Source organism: Electrona antarctica (assembly GCF_951216825.1).
Source record: "Electrona antarctica genome assembly, chromosome: 2".
NCBI classification, from domain to species: Eukaryota; Metazoa; Chordata; class Actinopteri; order Myctophiformes; family Myctophidae; genus Electrona; species Electrona antarctica.
In genome coordinates this window covers 52,797,317-52,818,968 of record NC_136807.1, presented here as the reverse complement: position 1 = coordinate 52,818,968, position 21,652 = coordinate 52,797,317, and the positions used below count along the sequence as shown (strand labels likewise).

The following is a 21,652-nucleotide window of genomic DNA, read 5'->3' as shown; positions in this document are numbered from 1 at the left end:
TCCGTATTGCTACCGGACTACATTGTCTCCTCACACTGCAGCTATAGACCAGCCCCACGGACACTGTTCCACCTACCTACATTCCTACAACCTTCGTTGACTCCACCCCCACATGCGCATTTGTTATTGTGTGTGTCATGTCGCCGTCGTCAGCAGAGCAGCACCAGAGAGACGCGCTATGTTGCCACGAATCCCCCCCCCCCCCCCAACTCTAGATTTATTATAATGATATGAAGTGACTTGCCATAAACCATCCATTAACTCCCCATTCATCCAATTTGCATCTGCTTGTATTAAACAACATTAAACTCACCAACATTGCAGCTGTAGGGAAAGCTTGAATATCCACTTTCAAACTGCAAAGCTTTTGTTTCATAAAAATCCACCGAATCTTTTTCCCACTCAGCTCTGCACTTAGTTTTTCTTCTTTTTTAGTTCTATCTCACTACTAGAACTTTCTGACTCTGAGGTAGATAAGATTTTTGGCTGTCAACAGCATCCATTTGTTTTTTCAATGTTGTGGACCGGAGCGTGGTGAAATAGTTGCTAAGATACGATACTGCATAGTGATTGGCTCTGCTGCATGCCTATGAAGAGTACTGACCAATGAGCTGAGCCTAGCGCCCTTCCAGACACCAGGTTTCAGTGTCTTGCTTTCCTGTTCCTATAGCTCAGTCGGCTGCCCCTTCTTATTACTTGTCCGTGTGTCTGCATGGGAGCGAGTGACTGAGAATCACCATAACGCGCTGTCATTTTTCCACAAGCCCAAAATACGGGATTAAGTGCGTCCCGTATCGGTTCATTACGGGACAGGTCTTTTAGTTGCCAAATACGGTACGATCCCGTATTTTACGGGACGGTTGGGAACCCTTGACAAATAACATTGGTTGCATCTTACAATGGAAAAGGACACAGTAATGCAGTACGTTTTTTTTTCTTTTTACTTCCACAAGAATGTTCTCTAAAAGCCAGTGCATTAGAATGACGGGGTGGGGGGTGTCCCTTGTACACATGGAGATCAGGCAGTGAAATGCTAATCTGGGTGCTTGTTTTCACCTACCACGTATGGGTATGCATGCATACAGTACTGTATGCATGCATTTAGGCTGGCTACACCCTGGCTGGCAACAGCGATGCCAGCCTGCCGTTGAAACCTTCCGCCGTCCCAGCGACAGTTCTACAGAACCTGCCGAGGCGGCCAGGACTAGCCTGCAATCATGGCATTTAAACATGCTCTTCTGTTTATAATCTAAACACTGTGACACGTTTAAAAAGTGTTACAAGTAAGTGTTTAGAACCTAAACGCTTGGGTTTAGTGTGAAACGAAAATAATCGGATCGGGCCCCCATGACGATTATAAAAATGTTTTGTCTGTTTCCAGACATATGTCTTTATGTGCGTCCAACGCTGCGTTGTAATTGTGAAGTTACTGGTACACATTGTTTCGGCAGCCCTGGGGGGGGGGGGATTCGTGGCAACACTACACAGCGCGTCTCCTCTGAGTTGTTTTTTTCTGTATACTCTGGTGCTGCTCTGCTGACGACGGCGACATGACACAAACACAATAACAAATGCGCATGTGGGGGTGGAGTCAACGAAGGTTGTAGGAATGTAGTTAGGTGGAACAGTGTCCGTGGGGCTGGTCTATAGCTGCAGTGAAAGGAGACAATGTAGTCCGGTAGCAATACGGAAGAGTGGCTCTGACGTCAGAGACACTCTTCCGTATTGCGTTAACCTAAAATATCTAAAATCAGAGATTACACAAAAAATAACGCCAGGAAAGTGTTCTAAATCTTAGAAAGGTCATTGATATATATTTTTTTGCAAAAAGGGTGAAGTGTCCCTTTAAGGAAGTTATCTAAAATGAACTCATATTATTACCATTAACTATTATTTTTAAACAAATCAACCAAAATCTTTTCATTCCTAAACTGAAGTACCCCTTTTCATTAGAAAGTCTTTCTTTCCCTAAACTAAACCTCAAAGTGTCAAAAGCAAGATGTCCGTCCTTCATGCCAAATGCACAAATGGGGCGACAATACATTTCCTCAGTGCTCCTAGATAGAGCAATATCTAGAAAAGGTCAGTGTCAGATGACAGCTAGGTGACAAAAGCCATGCTTTCAATAGAGAGGGGCGTGTCAAGTCAACTGTCAAAAGAAGAGCATGGCGGAGCCTTGACACTTCTCCTTTAGCTGTCCTTCTCATCCATGAGGTCCGGTCAACTTGACTTCCCTCAAAGTTTCCCAATGTGGTTTCTGGTCACACTGTCCAGAAAAATGACCATATATCCCACATTTATGGCAAACACCTCTCATCCTCCAGCTTTCCGGGCTGTGACGTGTCTGTGCCATATATCCTTGCTCGGAAGTATACGACTGTACTACCCCCTGAGGTGCAGCCCACTGATAGGGTCGCACAGGTGGCTGACATCCCCACTGTTGCCATCTCTGCTGTGGCGGGTTCTCCCACTGCAGCCTCTCCCACTGCGGCCTCTGTTGTGGCCCCACGAAACCAGGTGTCTCTCGTACTCTCCATGGCAGAAGTGGTTGTGGAGGCGCTGGTTCCCACTGCTGTGGCAGCGGACTGTTCGGCAAAACAGCCGTGCAACAACGCTGCAAGTGCGTCACATCGCCACATCTATAACAGCCTGTGTAATAACGTTGTCCACTCGGCTTGGGATTATGTGGACGAGTCTTGTGCTGGTCAACACTGGGTCAGGAGCCGACTGGGGCTCAACCCCAGCTGTCATGACAGCCGCTTGTATGATCTGTTGAGCGCCCTCCAACTGGGTCTTGGTCAGCAGTCGAACCATCTCAGTGTGACTCTGTTCCTGCTCATCTGCCTCCTTGCGAGCGAGTCCAACCCAGTGTACAATGTGTTCCACATATTGTACGAGGGGCATTCTCACCAGGCCAACCACTGTCTGCAGATTGGCCCTGACCTTCTCAGGAAGACCTTGTTACATTTTTGAGCGGACAATAGACCGTTCAAAATCATTACGCTCAGGGTCCTTTCCTGTGACATCCATCCATTCCTGGCACACGCGGGCCACATATTTGCGTGGAGGTTTGGAGTCCCCCAGTGGAGCTATCGTAATCGTATCCGAATGCACGTCAGTGGGGTACAAGTCTCTCAGCGCACGCCATAGTGCTCCTCTGTGACTCAAGAAAAGGTCTGCGTCTCCAGCCGTCCTACCTGAGTACAGTCGGAGTCCCGTACGGTTCAGAATCTCATCCAGGCCGTCTATGCCAATCAGATTTGCCAGAAGTTGTTTTAAGTCACCCACAGTTAGCTCTGTCCCAGTCAAAAGGTCCTCAAACTTCAATATCCAGCGGTGCGCACCATCCCGCAAAGGGGGAAGTTGACGTACAATGTCAGTCATGTCGACGGACGCCCATGGCTTGTATTCCATATGTCTGCCCTTCCCCAGCACCGGGAGCATCCTGGGGCAGTTATCATCAATGTCAGGTGTGGGCCTCTTTGATCTGCATGGGCATTTGTTCAAGGCCCCCCTGGAGTCTTTCACACGTCTCCGGCTCGAACGTGTGCGAGTGCGGGAATGGCTCTCACAATCACTGCTGTCCTGTTCAAAATCCTCATCACTTTTGTTGACGTCTCTCCTCTTCCTTCCACTCTGCCTGTCGTGACTCGGTAACACACGTTTCTCCGTGCGTCCAGCAGCTCTTGAGCAGTCAATCCAGCCAAACGCTCCGCCAGGTACGTAGTAGCGGCTGAATCCGTAATATTCTCCCGAAAACTCTCTGTCACAGAAATCTGCCCACGAAGAACGGTGAGACTATCACCAAGAGAGCTCAGAGTCAGCATTATGACAGCGTCCCCCCTCATTTCCTCCTGTGACAGGTTGCTGCCGCTGTCACAAACAGAAATGGTGCTCATGGCCGGATCGGGGCTTGCTGTCCTTCTGTAGATGTCATCACCTCCATGTAAACTGTCTCTGTGGCTGTGCGCAGCCTCATCCTGCAGGTCACCCAAATCGAGGATCAGATGTGCCTCTATCATCAGAATTTCACTCAACCGTGTTTCTATGGCACGCATAGACTGTCTCTGTGTCCTTAATTCACTGGTCAAGTCCTCCTTCAGGCAACGTACCCGTTCCAGCTCCCTCTTAACAGAGCGTTGAGTGTCGCTGTCATCTGGCCGTTGCTTAGATGTCCTCATGTCTCCGCTGTCGTGAACTTTCACCTCAGCCTTTGCTGAGAGCACGTTGCTGTGGTCCACAATGTCAATGCACTGCTGCTTCTTGGCCGGTAGTACTGACTCACTGACATTGGGGCCTTCTGTACAGAACATAGCTAATACTGATAATTCAGTCTTGCGTTTGAGTTTTCGCTCCTTCGTTTTCTGATCTGCTCTGTATCCATGCACCAGAACCCTTATGGTGTTAATGACTTCTACATCAAAAGTACCCTCCAGAGGCCATGGTCTGTCAATGTCTGGCCAACGCTGGTTAAATTTCTTTGAAATCTTCAAAATATCCTTGCATAAAACTGAATATTTCTCTTGGACAATGTCCACTGGGATTATTCCTGCGTCCATCATATCTACCAAATAGTAAATAATCTACTAGACACTAAACTTTCACAGTCACACTGTGACTATGCTGTGTCACCTCTCACTCAGTCACAGACATGCATACTCATTTGCATACTGTCCCCACAGAATGAGTAGATAGTCAATTAACTCACTCCAAGGAAAACATGCAATAGCCTACTCTCACACCATCCACACAGGAAAGTGTAAAATAAAGAAATGAGAAAACTACTGACAGTGACAAAGAAATATAGAAATGCCTCTATTTTTTTTTTTTTTGCCTAGCAGCTGTGAAGAAACTCACTGCAAGGGAAAAGACCCCCCTGGGCTCACTTCACACCTACGTCACTCACTGTCCTCATTTACAGGTACATGTAAGCAACAGTGGCTGTGGCTTTAACTTACTTTTGCAGACTATATTTTTTTTGACTAAAATAAAAACCTTTAGGCTTAACAATCCAAATTAACCTATCTAATTTTACAAAGGATAAATTAAATATCCTAAATGTGATAATTTACAATGAGAAATGTATTCTCATTTACCTCCTAAATTTAGCTTGGACCCCAAATTAAAGCCAATTTAATTTTAAACCTGAATTAAATCCCCAATTTAATAACTATATTACTCCCCCCTCTGAAACATGTTTCAGAAATAAAAGTAAAAAATAATACAATAGGCCAGCCCCAAATAATAACACCCAAGCCTAAAGCATAAAATCCTCCCCCGCTCTGTCGCAAAGACAAAGAAACGCCCCCCCAGCGTGTGTATGTGTGAGTCCCCCAAAAGAGAAACACACAGACGCACCCTGTCCCTCTGTACCATATAGCAAGAGCGAATAAAGGAATCAAATGCCAAAGTACTCCCAAAAACGTGTAAGTCACTGAACAACAACAATTTACACAGCCATGATAACCAAAATTACCAGGGACTGCACAATGAAAATAGCAACAAGACTTAATCGAGAATCCTTTGGCATTCAACCCTAACTCACAAAGATGCTCTAGATCAAACAAACAAATGAATGAAGCACATACACGCAGATAAAGCACATACACGCACAATCATACCATATAAGCTACACTACCATTTAACTCTTAAACTCTGTCAACTCCCTAACAGAAGCAGACTCCAAGAACCTAATCACTAACCTAATCAATAACCTGCCTAACACAGCGTCCAGATGTACACTATGGTCCTAACACGTACGCTTAACACAAGAATTATAAACCTATTCCATCATCCTAACTTCAGTCCCGGGTTCCATCCAAAGTCATGTCAAAAGCAACAAAAAATCCACAGATACGCAGGTCCGTCTCGTGTGACGTAGAAAATCCCCACCAACAATCCTCCAACGTCGGGGCGCCATTGTGATGTCTCTTTTCTTCAGGGTTCTGTGGAGATTACCTAATTCCTTTGTTGAAGTTGCTGTTGAAATGACTAGGAGATCCAAGCAGGCACATATCCTTCTTTCCATTTATTGGTCAGTTTTACAGACAGGTTACAGATATCATCGTTCCATAGTTACAGCATATTGAGGCCTAGCCAGAATGCCTAGTCCCCCCTTGTATCTCTCTGCTGTGTCTCACTCACTCTCTCAGTCCATCTTATACATTTCTAACATGTGGGTGTCACCTTGTTCCTGTGTGTGTGTGTGTGTGTGTGTGTGTGTGTGTGTGTGTGTGTGTGTGTGTGTGTGTGTGTGTGTGTGTGTGTGTGTGTTGACCCTTAAGCCTCTCAGTCAACAAGTTACCACAGGTTCAGCAAGTTACCACAGCAGGGGTCCTTTTGTAAACGGATTCCTGAGTGGTAAAAGTCACTGTCCGTACTATATGACAGGATGAACCACAGCTGTTGCAAACTGACTATCTTAAAGTGTCCCTGGGCCATCTTTAGTGACTTGCTATCCTGGATGAACTCACTCAGGCTTCCCTGCATGTGACCTCCTCTAGGCTGAAGTGTTATGTGTACAATTATGACATATGTTGAGAGGCATAAGCTATCAAAATATACATCAACGTGAACTTTGGACCTATACGGACATGGGAAAGTATAGTACGTTTTTTTAAGTGAAAAAATTAAGGTTTTATGAGCCAATGAAAATTCCCGTTTTGTGAAATTCTGTCTTTACTTTGTTTGTTGTAGTGCCTGTGGCTTTGCTGACCTCTGCTGGTCTAAAGTGCCTCACCTGTCAATCACCTGAGCTGCCACACCCTTAGTCAGCTGTTCTTGATTAGTTGCAGGCTATATAAGTGGACCTGTGGCCAGCAGCTCATTGTCTCCCAAACACCCAAACTGAACAGTTGTGTTCCCTTTTTGTTGCTGTTATTAGTTAAGTTTCAGATGGGCTGGTCGTAAGTATTCTTGTCCATCAGTCCCTGTTTTGCAATGCAGGATTTTAAATAAATGTGTAATATCTTTGTAAACTTTTGATCTGACTTTGTGTCCTTTTATGTTAGCCCTTGGTTGAGCCAAGTTTAAAGGGCCGTAACAATGCTAGAAACTGATTTGTTTAGTGAGAAACATGTATAAAGAACTTGATCCTGATCAAATCAGGTTCTTTACTCATTAATTGATAGATTATTTGATGTTGTACAACAGTGATTTTGAAACAAAGACTGATTTGGACACATGGCCTTTCAGTTAAGGTTTGTTGTGTCCTGAAAGGATTCCCTTGCATGGATCGTTCTGGTACCGGATGGTACCCAGACCTGGCGTGCCGACCCGGAACTCTGAACCCCCCTTCACCCACAAGTGTGGTAATCTGGTTCTCCAAATTGGAGAAAGAGACTGCTTTCCCTGAACTGAATAGGAACTGAACTGGGACTTTTCAAGTTAACAACTTAAAGTGGGCCCCATTTGTTTGTTTTTCATGAATGTTCAAAGCTGTTTATTTTCTCTAAGTTTAATAATTTAACCTTTAAATTAACCTTTAATCCCTGTTTCAGACTCATTTCATTGGTTTTCACTCATTGAGCTCCTCATCCGAATCTGGTATATTTTCTGGTTTATACGCAGTCAATTCATAAATCTTTATACCCACCTTATCATTAGTTATCCTTGCGCAACTTGCTACAAAAACACTGAATGATTTTGCTTGTTAGCTTGGTGGGTAGAGCTCTTGCCTTTGCAACACAAAGTCATGGGTTCAAATCTGGGCACTGCCAACTCTGTGTATGAGTCTTCAAGAACCCGTACCTGCCCCCCACTATAAAAAAAACGACCCTGTCACAATTCCATGGTCTTTTTCTCAAGTTTAGTCTTCCATGTTTCTTGTGCATATTATTCTTATTGACTTCCTGCTTGGTCCGGCCTTATCGCTGCTTGCAGCGATCCTTTTCTAGTTTTTTATTGAGGCTGCTTGCAGTTGGAAAAATAATGCCAGATAAAGCAATCTTGATTGAATCTTGAATATACATTCATGCTCCAACATTCACAAAATGATTTGTAAACTGAAAGATTTCTCAGTCAAAAACATCTGTAATCAGTGATCCAGGACTATCCAACATCGATATCGGCATTGGAATAAAAACAACGTGGCATCGGTCGTGCTCATTTATTTATTTCTACAATTGCAACACATTTCTACAGAAGCTGTGGATATCCTTGTCATTCTGGGCATAAACAAGAAGTTGAACATTTCAGTGATATAGCACAACACAGAGGAGCTGTAGTGGTGAAACCTTTATTAGACAAACTGACAAAACATATATAATTTCCCCCAAAGGCATAAAAGGAGATCTTTGAGGTTATAACAGCACCTCTATGAAGACACAACAGTATAATGAGGTTATAAAACACCTCTATGAAGACAAATGATAGTTAGGAAATAAAATGGACCCTTATGCGTCTGTAAATCAGAGATTGTACAAATGGAACCAAATGGAGTTAAATTAACTTTGATTTTACAATATACATTGGGGCCAGAGATAGGAATGCCATTAAATAGGGGGCCGTTGCCCAATTCAGGTCAAACCGGGGGCCCTTGAAATAAAAATGGTTGTAAATCACTGCTAGAGTCGTAAAAATCTTCTTATGGGGGTCCTTGGCATATATTTTCAAATGGGGGGTCCGCACCGCAGGGATAATGAGTGTCAATTTGGGGGTCCTTGACATGAAAAGGTTTATGAACCATTGATGTACACCGTGTCTCGGGAATCTAGCATATGATGTACTATGATCATTTAACAATCCAAACAACACACAACGTCAACACAGTGAATAGCAGCACGTCAGCACTTTATGGAACCTTTATTTACAGCCTTTACTGCATATCAATGAACATAATAATTATTGCATGAATATAATAATGAATATGACTCGTTAGATCCTGACAAATGTGGACACACACTGATGTTCATAATGTTCTACCAGTAACCTATGAGCTGGAAGGAATAATACATGTTTTAAATTTATACAAATGAAATTCCATCATGTTGAATAGAAAATAAGATCCATACACAAGATGAAACAAAAATCCATCCAACAACAAACTATTCATCTTTATTTTAACATGTTGATATTGTCAGATTATGTGATTCCTCTGCTTTAGTATCCTTGTCATTGTCATCCTGGATTAGACTGAATGATCATATAATTGTCTGTGTGTGACTAATTTATACTAACAGACTTCACCCCCTGTATGAGTCCTCATGTGTGGTTTTAGATGACCCTTCTGAGTAAAGCCTTTACCACAAACTGTACAAGAAAAGGGCTTTTCAGCTGTATGACTCATCATGTGTAGTTTTAGATCATTTGTGCAAACAGAGCCTTTTCCACAAATTGTACAAGAAAGGGCCTTTTTGCCTGTATGACTCATCATGTGTATTTTTAGATGACTTTTATGAGCACAGCCTTTACCACAAACCTTACAAGAAAAGGGCTTTTCCCCTGTATGGGTCATCATGTGTGATTTTAGATGACCCTTCTGAGTAAAGCCTTTACCACAAACTGTACAAGAAAAGGGCTTTTCACCTGTATGAATCATCATGTGTAATTTTAGATTACTTGTGCCAACACAGCCTTTACCACATACTGTACAGGAATAGGGCCTTTCGCCAGTATGCGTCATCATGTGTGTTTTTAGATTACTTTTAAGAGCACAGCCTTTACCACAAACTGTACAAGAAAAGGGCTTTTCCCCTGTGTGAATCATTGTGTGACGCTTCAGATCATGCTTTAATCTAAATATTTTTCCACACTCTGTACAACTAAAAGATTTCTTCCCTGTGTGACTCCTCATGGAGTGAGTTTGTTTAGATGATTCCAGGTCCTGGGACAGCTTGCGCTGTCCTCCCACAAGTTGTGTGTTTTGTGATTTCAGTGCGTTTAAAGCTGACTGATCTCCCCTAGTCTCCTCCCACTCATCACTGTCTTCAGTGATGTCAGATTCAGAACAGTGTGAAGAGAGGAGCTGCTCATCACTAGCTGGTTGTGATGTTCCACAGTCAGTTTGTGTTTTCATGTGTTCAGTTGAGGTGCCAGCTACAGGCCCTGTCTCTCTGTTTTCATCATCATCTTCACTTTTCACTGCTAGTATTGTCAACGTTGACCCACCAGCCTCCTCTGGTCTTTGGGGTAGCTCCTCTTGTTCGTCTTTAATCTGTGGAGGTTGTGGTTCCTCCTGGACCAGACTGGAGCTCATCTCCTCTTCAGAGGAAACCTCCTCTTTACACACAGGGAGGTGCAGGATGTCTAGGGAAAAAACAGGGATGTGCAAGAAGTCCCAGGAAAAAGATACAGTGAAACTCTATAAAAGGTTTGAACTTGACATGATTTCAGTGAGTCCTCTGCAGCAGGCTAGTTAACACTTTGACTTCTGAACACGAGTTACACGAGCGAATAGACTGTAGAACACTTTCCCTCTCGTTCGCGAGTTTCCCGAGTTAAATTTTCATTGTTTAATCCACATTTTAATCAGTTTGAAGTCATACAGACTTTCGACCGGACAGAGGAGGATAGGAGCTGTTACCACTGAAGTAGAATTGACTGCAAAGCTCCAGTAAATATTTTTACAACCCTTTGCCTGTATGGCTCCTCATTGTAACAGTTAAAGTGCCCGTTTTGTACAGCATGATTTTGGCTGACGTCTGTGAAAAATAATAAATATTCTTATTAGGAATACATTTGCCTCCTGTGTGAACTGTGCATATATATTTTAACATAAGTTATAATGGTGGTCATATTGTCATTATAATGGTGGTCATATTGTCATTATCATTTTGATAACAGTGTATATGTACTCAAAATCCATCATAAACCCGCCAAAAAAGCATCAATAACCGCTAATAACCGCACATTTTCCGTGTGCACGTTTGGCGGTGTTGGTACTTGGAGTGACAAATAAAATCTGAGGTGGTACTTGGTGTAAAAAGGTTGAGAACCACTGCTTTAGATCAATGCATCAATGAAATCACATTGTTAATGCTTAAATCGAGAAACGATTCATATCAGTTAATCTTACACCCTCAGTACCGACCCACTTTCACCAATAAAATAAATAAAGACAGAGTGCTTGAAACTTACTGAGATCTAGGTGGTCTTCAGGTTCCTGTTTAAGGTGGTCTTCAGGTTCCTGTTTAAGGTGGTCTTCAGGTTCCTGTTTAATAGAAACAGTGGTGGCTGGAGGACTGATCTTCACCTGCAGACTGGACTCCACACACTGGTCTGGAATGAAGGAATACAATAAGGACATAATTATTACTTAAAGGACCACTTCACCACTTTTCAGCCTATCCTAGTTTAATTGGTCCTCATTGGGTTTGTCAAATTATGAAATTATTACCGATATCCGATCTCCGATCATTTTGCAGGGTCATATCTGCCGATTATACCACAATGGAAACAAGCCTAGGCCCTAGTGGCTTGGACCATAGCCTGTTAATAAAGTAAGTTAGTATTCAATCAATAAATAAAAAGCCTATCATTTTCCACGTGTCTGTTTTCACAACTGAATGACTACTGAATGAGATGAGTACACAAATAAAATGTAACGTTTATTTGTACTTAAGATTTACACAATATTTTTTTTGGCTTTTGTTCTTGACTAGAAGTACTAGACACACTTGATTTATATTGAACTAATTTATGAATTTGTACATTTTTAAACGACATGACATCAGCTTGTGACTGCAACTTGTTCCTGTTCGCAGATGACTCAGCACTGCTGGTCTCGGACAGGAACATACTGCAGGTTGAAAAGGCCCTCAGGAGGGGGACGGTGGCACAGTCGGTAGTGCTGTCGCCTCACAGCTAGAAGGTCCTGGGTTCAATTCCCGCTGGGAACGCTGTGGGCGTGTTCTCTCCTCCGCGTCATCAGTGCCCATACCCGAGGCGGGGTTGGCGAAAGGGCCTTTCTGTGTGGAGTTTGCATGTTCTCCCCGTGTCCCCTAGGGTATGTACCCTCACAAAAAACATGCAGTAATCCTGGTCTCTAAACCACCTCCCCCTGGTCGGAATAACGTGTTCCTTCCACACTGTCATGGCAGCTTGACTGGCTGTCTGTTCTGACTCTTCTGTTTCTTTGTCTTTTAGGTTGGAGCTGCATTCCACTTTCGGGGAGGTGTGTCCTGGCTATGACCTGGCTGGTCTCCATCAGGCAATCACCTGGCTGTCTACTAATACCTGGCTGTGATGGCACGCAGTGCTCAGTGATAGTTCCTCCTTCGGCCAGTGCACACCTCTGTGCTTTTGTACTAGGTCAGTTGTATTCTGCGAAAGACTTAAGTACCTATTCTGCTCCTTGACTGCATGGCCTGCTTCTAATTGTTGGTCTCCTCCCTCAGTGCCTGCCTGCCAGCCTGCACACCTCTCCTTGCAGCTCCAACCAAGGACCTAAGTATCATTTCTTTTAGAAACTTGGACTTTAAGTTTGGACTTAAGTTACGTTTTTGCCTTGAAAGTTTTGGAAGACCTTCTGTGTTTTGAGTAAATACATACTCTGGATTTTGACATTATACCACGTTTCCTTGTCTGTCTGCATCTGGGTTCCCTGTCTGCCAATATGAACCCAGCAGACTCAGACAACATCCATCAGGCTTTGGCTGGTCAGGCCGTATTACTAGGAACTCATGATCAAGCTTTGAGAGAAATTATGGGTGGCATGCGAGACCTTTCCAGCAACATGACTAGCCTACGCAGAGAGCTAAGCACCACCGCTGCCCAGGCTCAACCCCTTCCCTCCGATGATGTTGATGATTCAGTGAACCGGTCTGCTGCATCCCCGGGCTCCTCTCGGGAGCCTCACGCCCCAGCACCCGAGCGTTACGACGTTTCCCTCGTCTTTGATCTTCAGCCACAGGCTTATTCCACTGATCGGTCACGTATCGCCTACCTTCTAGGCTGCTTGAAGGGAGAGGCCTTGGCCTGGGCGAGACCAGTATGGGAGAGCCGATCCCCCGTTTGTTGTTCGTTCGAGGCTTTCACCCAGGCTATGAGAACCATATTCGATCACCCTGTGAAGGGGAGGGAGGCGTCCAAGCGGCTGTTGAATTTGAAGCAAGGCTCCAGAAGCGTGGCAAAGTACGCAGTTGAATTTCGCTCCCTCGCCGCTGAAAGCAGATGGGATGACGCAGTCTTCCTCCGAGAATACCCGAGAGCTCCCGACCCCGAGCGAGCCCGAACCGATGCAAGTCGGTCGAGCTCGTGCTCCGTTAACGACGGAGGAGCGTCAGCGCCGCCAGCAGAGCAACAGTTGTTTTTACTGTGGCAAGCCAGGCCACTTTATTCACCAGTGCTCCCTGCTGTCGGGAAAAGACAAGGGCTCTCAGTCAGGAGGGGACTGATAGCCCAAACAACACGGCACACCTCTACCACGAGAACTCCTCTGCACGCGCAGCTGGTCATTAAAGGTACAGTGCACTCATTTTCTGCTTTATTAGATTCTGGCGCAGATGAGAGTTTCATTGATTCCTCTGTGTGTGAGAGGCTTAATATTCCTCTTATTGACCTAGAAGTGCCTCTTAAGACCAAGACTTTGAGTGGGGAGTTGTTAGCCCTTGTCACCCAGAGGACTGAACCTTTAATGCTGCACCTGTCTGGTAACCACCAAGAATGTATCAGTTTCTTTGTATTGAGTTCCCCTGACGTACCTCTGATTATTGGAATTCCATGGCACTATTCGTAGCTGGAGTGTTTTATGTCATTCCTGTTGTCAGCCCTGAGCCCTAACTCCCTAACTTCTGCTCCTCCAGTAACCCCTCCTGACCTGATGACTGTGCCTCCTGTGTACCATGATGTGGGAGAGGTTTTTAGTAAACAGCGGGCTCTCTCTCTCCCACCCCACCGGCCCTACGACTGCGCCATTGAGCTGTTGGCCGACGCACCACTGCCTGGGAGCCGCCTGTACAACCTCTCTCGCCCGGAACGTGAGGCTATGGAGAACTATATTCAAACGTCCCTGGCTGCTGGCCTCATTCGTCCCTCCTCGTCCCCTGTTGGAGCTGGATTTTTCTTTGTGGGGAAGAAAGATGGCAGTCTGAGGCCCTGCATTGACTATAGAGGTTTGAATAACATCACAGTCAAGAACCGTTACCCCCTTCCTCTCATCAGTTCAGCTTTTGAGCCCCTGGAAGGAGCCACCATCTTTACTAAATTAGATCTACGCAACGCCTACCACCTGGTACGGATCCGCGATGGTGATGAGTGGAAGACGGCCTTCAACACACCTCTGGGGAACTTTGAGTATTGTGTGATGCCTTTCGGACTCACTAACGCCCCTGCTGTATTCCAGACCATGGTTAACGATGTGTTAAGGGACATGCTTAACCGTTTTGTTTTCGTCTTTCTTGATGACATTCTTGTGTTCTCTAAGTCCTTGGCTGAGCACATTCAGCATGTCCGCCTGGTCCTGCAGAGGCTCCTTGAGAACCAGCTTTTTGTGAAGGCGGAGAAATGTGAGTTCCATGTGCCCAGCACCTCCTACTTGGGCTTCATCATCTCTGAGAGGGAGATGAGCATGGACCCTTCCAAGGTGACGGCAGTCTCTGAGTGGCCACAGCCGACCAACCGCAAACAGCTCCAGCGGTTCTTGGGCTTTGCGAATTTCGATCGCCGCTTCATCAGGAACTACAGCCGTGTTGCAGCCCCCCTGACAGCCCTCACCTCTACCACGACCAAGTTCAAGTGGATTACTGAGGCGGCTGCTGCCTTTCAAGTTCTTAAAAGACTCTTCACTACTGCCCCCATCTTGGTTCAGCCTGATCCGTCCCGGCAGTTCATCGTGGAGATGGATGCCTCTGATGTCGGTGTCGGAGCTGTGCTTTCTCAGCGGTCAGCCTCAGACCAGAAGGTCCATCCTTGTGCTTTCCTCTCTCACAAACTTGATGCTGCTGAGAGGAATTATGAAGTGGGGAACCGTGAACTTCTAGCTATAGTCCTAGCCTTAGAAGAGTGGAGACACTGGCTGGAGGGCGCCAAACATCCTTTTGTGGTTTGGACTGACCACAAGAACCTGGCCTACCTCAAGACGGCTAAACGCCTCAACTCACGTCAGGCCAGGTGGGCCCTGTTCCTGGGACGTTTTCAGTTTACCCTGACCTACCGCCCAGGCTCCAAGAACACCAAGGCTGATGCCCTGTCTCGTCAGTACGCTGCGGAGGAAGCTACTGCTCCACCTGAGACTATCCTGCCCCCCTCCTGTGTTGTTGCTGCACTCACATGGGACTTCGAGTCAGCCATTCTGGAGGCCCAACACACCCAGCCGGACCCAGGCACCGGCCCCCCAGGTCGCTTGTTCATTCCTGACTGTGCGCTCCAGAGTTCTCCAGAGGGCTCATGCCTCCCGGGTCAACTGCCACCCTGGTAGGAACCGCACCCTTGACATTCTCCACCGTCATTTCTGGTGGCCTTCCATGGAGGCGGATGCTAGAGAGTACGTCGCGGCGTGTCCAGTTTGTGCCCAGAACAAGACCTCTAACCGACCCAGCTCGGGTCTTCTTCGCCCGCTGCCGATTCCTCAGCGCCCTTGGTCCCACATTGCTTTGGATTTTGTCACCGTTCTGCCCCCTCCGATGGGAACACTGATATTTTGCCCATCATAGATCGTTTCTCTAAGGCTGCCCACTGCGTTGCTCTTCCTAAGCTCCCCTCTGCCACCGAGACGGCCGATCTCTTAGTTCTCATGTGTTCCGGATTCACGGCATTCCAGCTGACATCGTTTCGGACCGAGGCCCACAGTTCACCTCTCAAGTGTGGAGGGCTTTTTGCACTGCACTGGGTGCCACGGTTAGTCTGTCCTCAGGCTTTCACCCCCAAACCAATGGGCAAGTTGAGCAATGGAACCAAGAACTGGAGACCACGTTACGTTGCCTAGCATCCTCTCGTCAATCTACCTGGTCGTCTCAGCTTGTGTGGGCTGAGTACGCTCACAACTCGGCAACTAGCACAGCTACAGGCATGTCCCCCTTCCAGTGTTCCCTTGGCTACCAACCTCCTCTATTCCCTGTTGAGGAGGGGGACCTCAGTTCCCTCAGTTCAGGCCCACCTTCGCCACTGTCGTCGAGCCTGGAAGTCTTCTCGTGCCGCTCTTATGCGAACTTCCCGAAAGAATGAGGCACATGCTAATCGACGGAGGATTCCGGCCCCTAAGTATCGACTAGGATAGAAGGTGTGGTTGTCGACTACTGATCTGCCCCTTCGGACGGAGTCCCGTAAACTGTCTCCTAAATTCATTGGACCTTTCCCCATCGACAAGATCATCAATCCGGCCGCGGTCCGCCTGAAGCTGCCCCGGACCCTTCGCGTTCATCCTACGTTCCACGTGTCTCTTATAAAGCCAGTGGTCACTAGTTCTCTGTAACCCCCCTGTTCCGCCCCCTCCTCCTCCCAGGATGCTGGATGGTGGCCCGGTCTACACGGTTCGCCGTCTGCTCGATGTTCGCCGCCGTGGCCAGGGGTTTCAGTACCTGGTGGACTGGGAGGGTTATGGACCGGAGGAGTGCTGCTGGGTCCCTCGGCGCAACATCTGTGATCCTGCTCTTATCCGGGAGTTCCGTCTTCAGCACCCGGGTCGACCTGGTGGGGCGCCCTGAGGCGCCCGTTAGGGGGGGGTACTGTCATGGCAGCTTGACTGGCTGTCTGTTCTGACTCTTCTGTTTCTTTGTCTTTTAGGTTGGAGCTGCATTCCACTTTCGGGGAATGCAGTGTGTCCTGGCTATGACCTGGCTGGTCTCCATCAGGCAATCACCTGGCTGTCTACTAATACCTGGCTGTGATGGCACGCAGTGCTCAGTGATAGTTCCTCCTTCGGCCAGTGCACACCTCTGTGCTTTTGTACTAGGTCAGTTGTATTCTGCGAAAGACTTAAGTACCTATTCTGCTCCTTGACTGCATGGCCTGCTTCTAATTGTTGGTCTCCTCCCTCAGTGCCTGCCTGCCAGCCTGCACACCTCTCCTTGCTGCTCCAACCAAGGACCTAAGTATCATTTCTTCTTTTGGAAACTTGGACTTTAAGTTTGGACTTAAGTTACGTTTTTGCCTTGAAGATTTTGGAAGACCTTCTGTGTTTAGAGTAAATAAATACTCTGGATTTTGACATTATACCACGTTTCCTTGTCTGTCTGCATCTGAGTTCCCTGTCTGCCTTGACACACACGATATGTCTGGCCGGGGAAACTCCCCCATGTCAGGTGAAAAGAAGCAGCTTGGACTCCTAATGCATAGAAGGAAGCTTGAGGTCAGTCCGTTGCCCCCCCAGGTTGGCAGAGGCAGTGTAGCGCCCACGATTACATTAGATAATCGACACTGGGTGGAAAAAAATGGGTTGCAAAATCGTGGGATAAAAATTAAAAGAAAAGAAAGGGCCCTCAGCTCTGAGCTTAGAATCTGCACCTGGCTCGCTGATGATAAACTATCTTTACACCTGGGAAAAACTGAATCCATTCTCTTTGGATCAAATAGTCATCTCAGCAAGGCTGATGGCTTCTTGGTTAGAGTGGGTGACAATATTATCACACGAAAATATGAAATTACCTACCTAGGTTCCATCCTGGAGGCAAATCTTTCCAGTGATGAAATGTCCACCAACGTAATAAAAAGAAGTCAACCAAAGAACAAGATTCCTATACAGGATCTCCTCACTGGTCAACAAAAACACCTTGAAGACCCTAACAGGAGCCCTAGTACAAGGTTTCTTTGACTATGCTTGCACTTCCTGGTACCACCGCATCTCAAAGGCCCTTAAAACAAGGCTCCAGACTTCCCAAAACAAACTTGTCAGGTTACTACTTGGCCTCACTCCCCGAACGCACCTCACCCCTGCCCATTATGACAGGCTGGAATGGCTTAGGGTTGACGACAGAGTACAGCATCTTGCAATAGGTCTGGTCCACAAGATTTGCTACTCCACCAAGATACCCATGTACCCGTCTAAATACTTCCTTAATGTCAATAAAGTCCACACCCACCAGAGGGAGTTCAACAAACCATGTGCAACCCAGATTCGGCACAAACAAGGGACTAAATACATTTCGCTCCTATGTCACCAAAATGTGGAACGCCCTACCAACATTCATTAAGACATGCAAATCCCTTGACTCCTCCAAAACTGCTCTCAAAGGGCACCTACGGACGGCTGCAATTTGAAACTGGCCCCCGTAAATTCTGAATCCCCCACCCACCCCTTTTCCCCCTCACTGTATATATTCTTTCCCTTTTTTACCTCCTCTATGATGATTTCCTATTTTTGGAATGTGTATATTTGTACGTCTCTAAATGTTATGATGAATTGAAAATGGTGGACCCTCTTGTAAACAAGTGTAATACTTTATGGTGTCGTCCACTCACAGTTGACAGTTTTTGTATTGAGTTTTATTTTAAATGTACTGTAATTCTGCAAACTGTTAAATAAATACTTCAATCAATCAATCCGATTATGATACAAATTGTATTGTGCATCCCTAGTCCTCCCTAATGTTTTCCACTCATGTCTGTGTCTCATAGGAGGGCTGTGGGCAGTTCTGAAACACGTCCAGCGTTTTTATTATCGTGAGAACGATGGCCATTATCGCAGTGCAACTTTTAAGGATTAGCTTGGATTCCCTGTCGGACAGTGCAGTGTTGTAGAGGAGGTCTCTCTGAACACGTGCGTATGTCAGACCAGTTGAAACATAGAACCTTTCAGGGGCGGCAGTGGCTCAGGGGTAGAGTTTCCGGATGGTAACCGCGAGGTCGCCAGTTCGAACTCGGGCTCCCCCAGAGTTAGTGTCGAAGTGTCCTTGAGCAAGACATTGAACCCCTAATTGCTCCCGATGTGCTGGTTCGTGCCTTGCATGGTTTCCGCCGCCATTGTGAATGGGTGAATGTAATGCACAATCTATGTAAAGCACCTTGGATAAAAGCGCTATATAAATGCACCATTTTACCATTTATAGAACAGTTTTTTGTCCAGCGTCCACTATAGTCTGGAAACAGCACTTTTCTTTTTTACCTCTGACCGCACTGGATGGCCCGCCACTTTTTATTTTACGCCTCTGCTGCATAGCAGAGAGTGTGGTGTTGTAGAGGTCTCTCAGAACACGTGTGTATGTCAGACCAGTTGATACAGAACCGATTTTTGTCCAGCGTCCAATTTGTAAAGGCCATGCACTAAGAATGTATCCATTTAGCTATATGTTTTTAATTATTATTGTTGTTGACTCTACAACATTATGTTTCTTTGTAAAACAAATAATAATAATAATTAGAGAATCGTTGAAATGCTTAATTTATAGTTATGTGTAAATGAATAGTTTTTCAATGGATTCAGTTTACTAGAGGGTAATCTTATTTTGAACAGATCATCCACCGGAAGTCTTATATTTGCTATCTTAATTTGGCAGCTAGACAGAGCTCATCTGCAGCCAACAAGTGTCCTAGTCATTCCTAGAAGGCAGCTATACGCTACTTGAAAAAGTTAATGTGTTTACCAACCTGCTCTGTGTAGTCTGATGTGTGGCTGCAGCATCACGTCCAGCAGTTTGTTCTGTTTCTCCAGCAGAGTTTCTTGTGTCTCCATCTCTCTCTGGAAAAGGTTGCATATGAACTCTCCCACCGCGCTGAGGCGCTCCAACACAAACACTCTCACATTAAGCGTCACACTACAAACATCAACACCACGCTGTTTGTCCAAAACACACAATATCTCCTCTCCCACCGACGTCATGTGTTCATTTATCTTCAGCCGTAGAGACTCCATTTGACTTTTTTTACCTCCTTTAGGACACATTTTCTCCACGCTTTCTGTTCCTACTGTAATATATTTACATTATAACGTCTAAAGTAATGTGTAAACTTTAGGCACAACGTCGACAAAGAGCAATGGAGTGGACGCAGCATGCTCCCACCATTACGCTAAAAAGCAACAACACTCATTTACTTCCGGGTCAACGTGCTACAAGTACGATCAGCAAAGGATAAAAGCACTGTTGTCTTTCACCGCCTGGTGGAGGTGTGTAACTGTCACTGAATGAAGATGAGATAGATTTAAAAAGAAAGCACAAGTCAGTACAAAAACTGCTAATGGGGATAAAAGTAAAACCAGAAAAAAGCACTAAAGACTTGTTTACATCAGGGTCATTTTCAATTCACTGGAACATTTAATGACGTAGGGCCTACAAATGTACACTTCTATGAAAAACAGGAAATCATCATATAGCCTAGTTAAAGAAAGTTAAAAAAGGGGGGAAAAAGGAAATCACACCTGTGTGAAGTGAGGGGCGCTCTTATCATCATATATATTTGTGTCCTCACTTTTCCATCCTCAATATTTTATCTTCAATGTTTTACAGGGGCCCGTTTTGAATTGCAACCGCCCGCAAGTGCTCTGTGAGAGCGGTTTTGAAGGAGTCTAGGGATTCACATTTCTTAACGGATACCGGATAACTCGCCAGTATACCGATTCTCTGCGGTTTAGTGCATTTTAGTTTTACTTCACCTTCATTTAAATTGCATTGAATTGAGACAGAGAGGATAGTTGTTTAGAGTTTACACTAGATGAAGTGGGAATGCTAAAGTTTATACACCAAAGTACCAAAACAATGTAATTCATTAGTAAACAATATCCTGAATTGGTAGGCCTACTATCATTGGTATTCACATACTCCACCTTTTATCATTGAATAGCTGACCATTTAATTGCACAAAATATTTTGATCACTTTGGAAATGAACTATAACATCTGTGGGTTTGACATACTACACTGATGAAGACAGCATGTTAGCATAACGATGAAGACATTGATGAGGAGTTTTCGGTGTGACGAGTTGGTAAACTTGCGAGTTCTCCGGATAGGCGGATACCCTGTTGGTAGGGTGTTTTTCCACGTTAGTGGCATATGTAATGTGTACACCAAAAAATAACCCAAAAAACAAGGAATTGATTGTCGACTTCAGGACTAGAATCAGGCCACAACACCATCCAATGACCATGTATGGATTGATTGATTGAAGTATTTATTAACAGTATCCAAAAACTGTGGACGACACCATAAAGCATTACGCTTGTTTATGATAGGGTCCACCATTTTCAATTCATCAGAACATTTAGAGACGTACAGATATACAATTCTGTTTAAAAAAAAATCACACTTGTGTGAAGTGAGGGGCGCTCTTATCATCATACATCATCATGCATCATCTCATACTGGCCAATCAGAATGCCTGTTGCCACAAATTTACATCAGGCCCGCTCCTCTCTGGAGGGGCGGTGATTGGGATAATTAAACAATAACTGGCTTCTTTTCTTTCTTTTCTCTTCTAGGTGGCGGTGGTGGACCCAGCGGACGGCGAGATGAGTGGTATAGCCTAGGCTTTAGCGTAGGGCTTTAGAATAGCGTTTAGCATAGGATTTATTCTCCCCCCAACCCAGGGGTCCCGTCTACAGGTGAGGTATGACAACAGGTGAGGTATTTATCTGTAGCTCGTTACTCTTCGCCAGTGTTGTTCAAGTTACTTTTAAAAAGTAAAGAGTTATAGTTATAGTTACTTATCTAAAAAAGTAACTTTTTTTAGATAAGTTACTTTACTTTACTTTACTTTATGAAAGTAACTTTTAAAGTTACTTTACTTTACTTTAAAAAATAATAATATAAAAAACGATTTAAAAGAAGGTTTTTTGTTCTGTCGCA

General features: G+C 45.2%; 1 protein-coding gene across 1 annotated transcript; it reads right to left on the bottom strand.

The window, feature by feature from the left end:
* Nucleotides 1-2,382: 2,382 nt before the first annotated feature.
* On the bottom strand, nucleotides 2,383-19,812 carry LOC306934112 (uncharacterized protein; the record flags this gene model as incomplete). The annotated part of the gene is made up of 6 exons (XM_079516591.1): nucleotides 19,459-19,812; nucleotides 11,077-11,217; nucleotides 9,760-10,245; nucleotides 4,113-4,297; nucleotides 3,806-3,980; nucleotides 2,383-2,585 (listed from the first exon to the last, which is right to left on the bottom strand). Exons 1-6 carry the CDS (start codon nucleotides 19,751-19,753, stop codon nucleotides 2,383-2,385), a joined length of 1,485 nt encoding a protein of 494 aa, XP_079372717.1. The 5' UTR covers nucleotides 19,754-19,812.
* Between the last annotated feature and the right edge of the window lie 1,840 nt (nucleotides 19,813-21,652).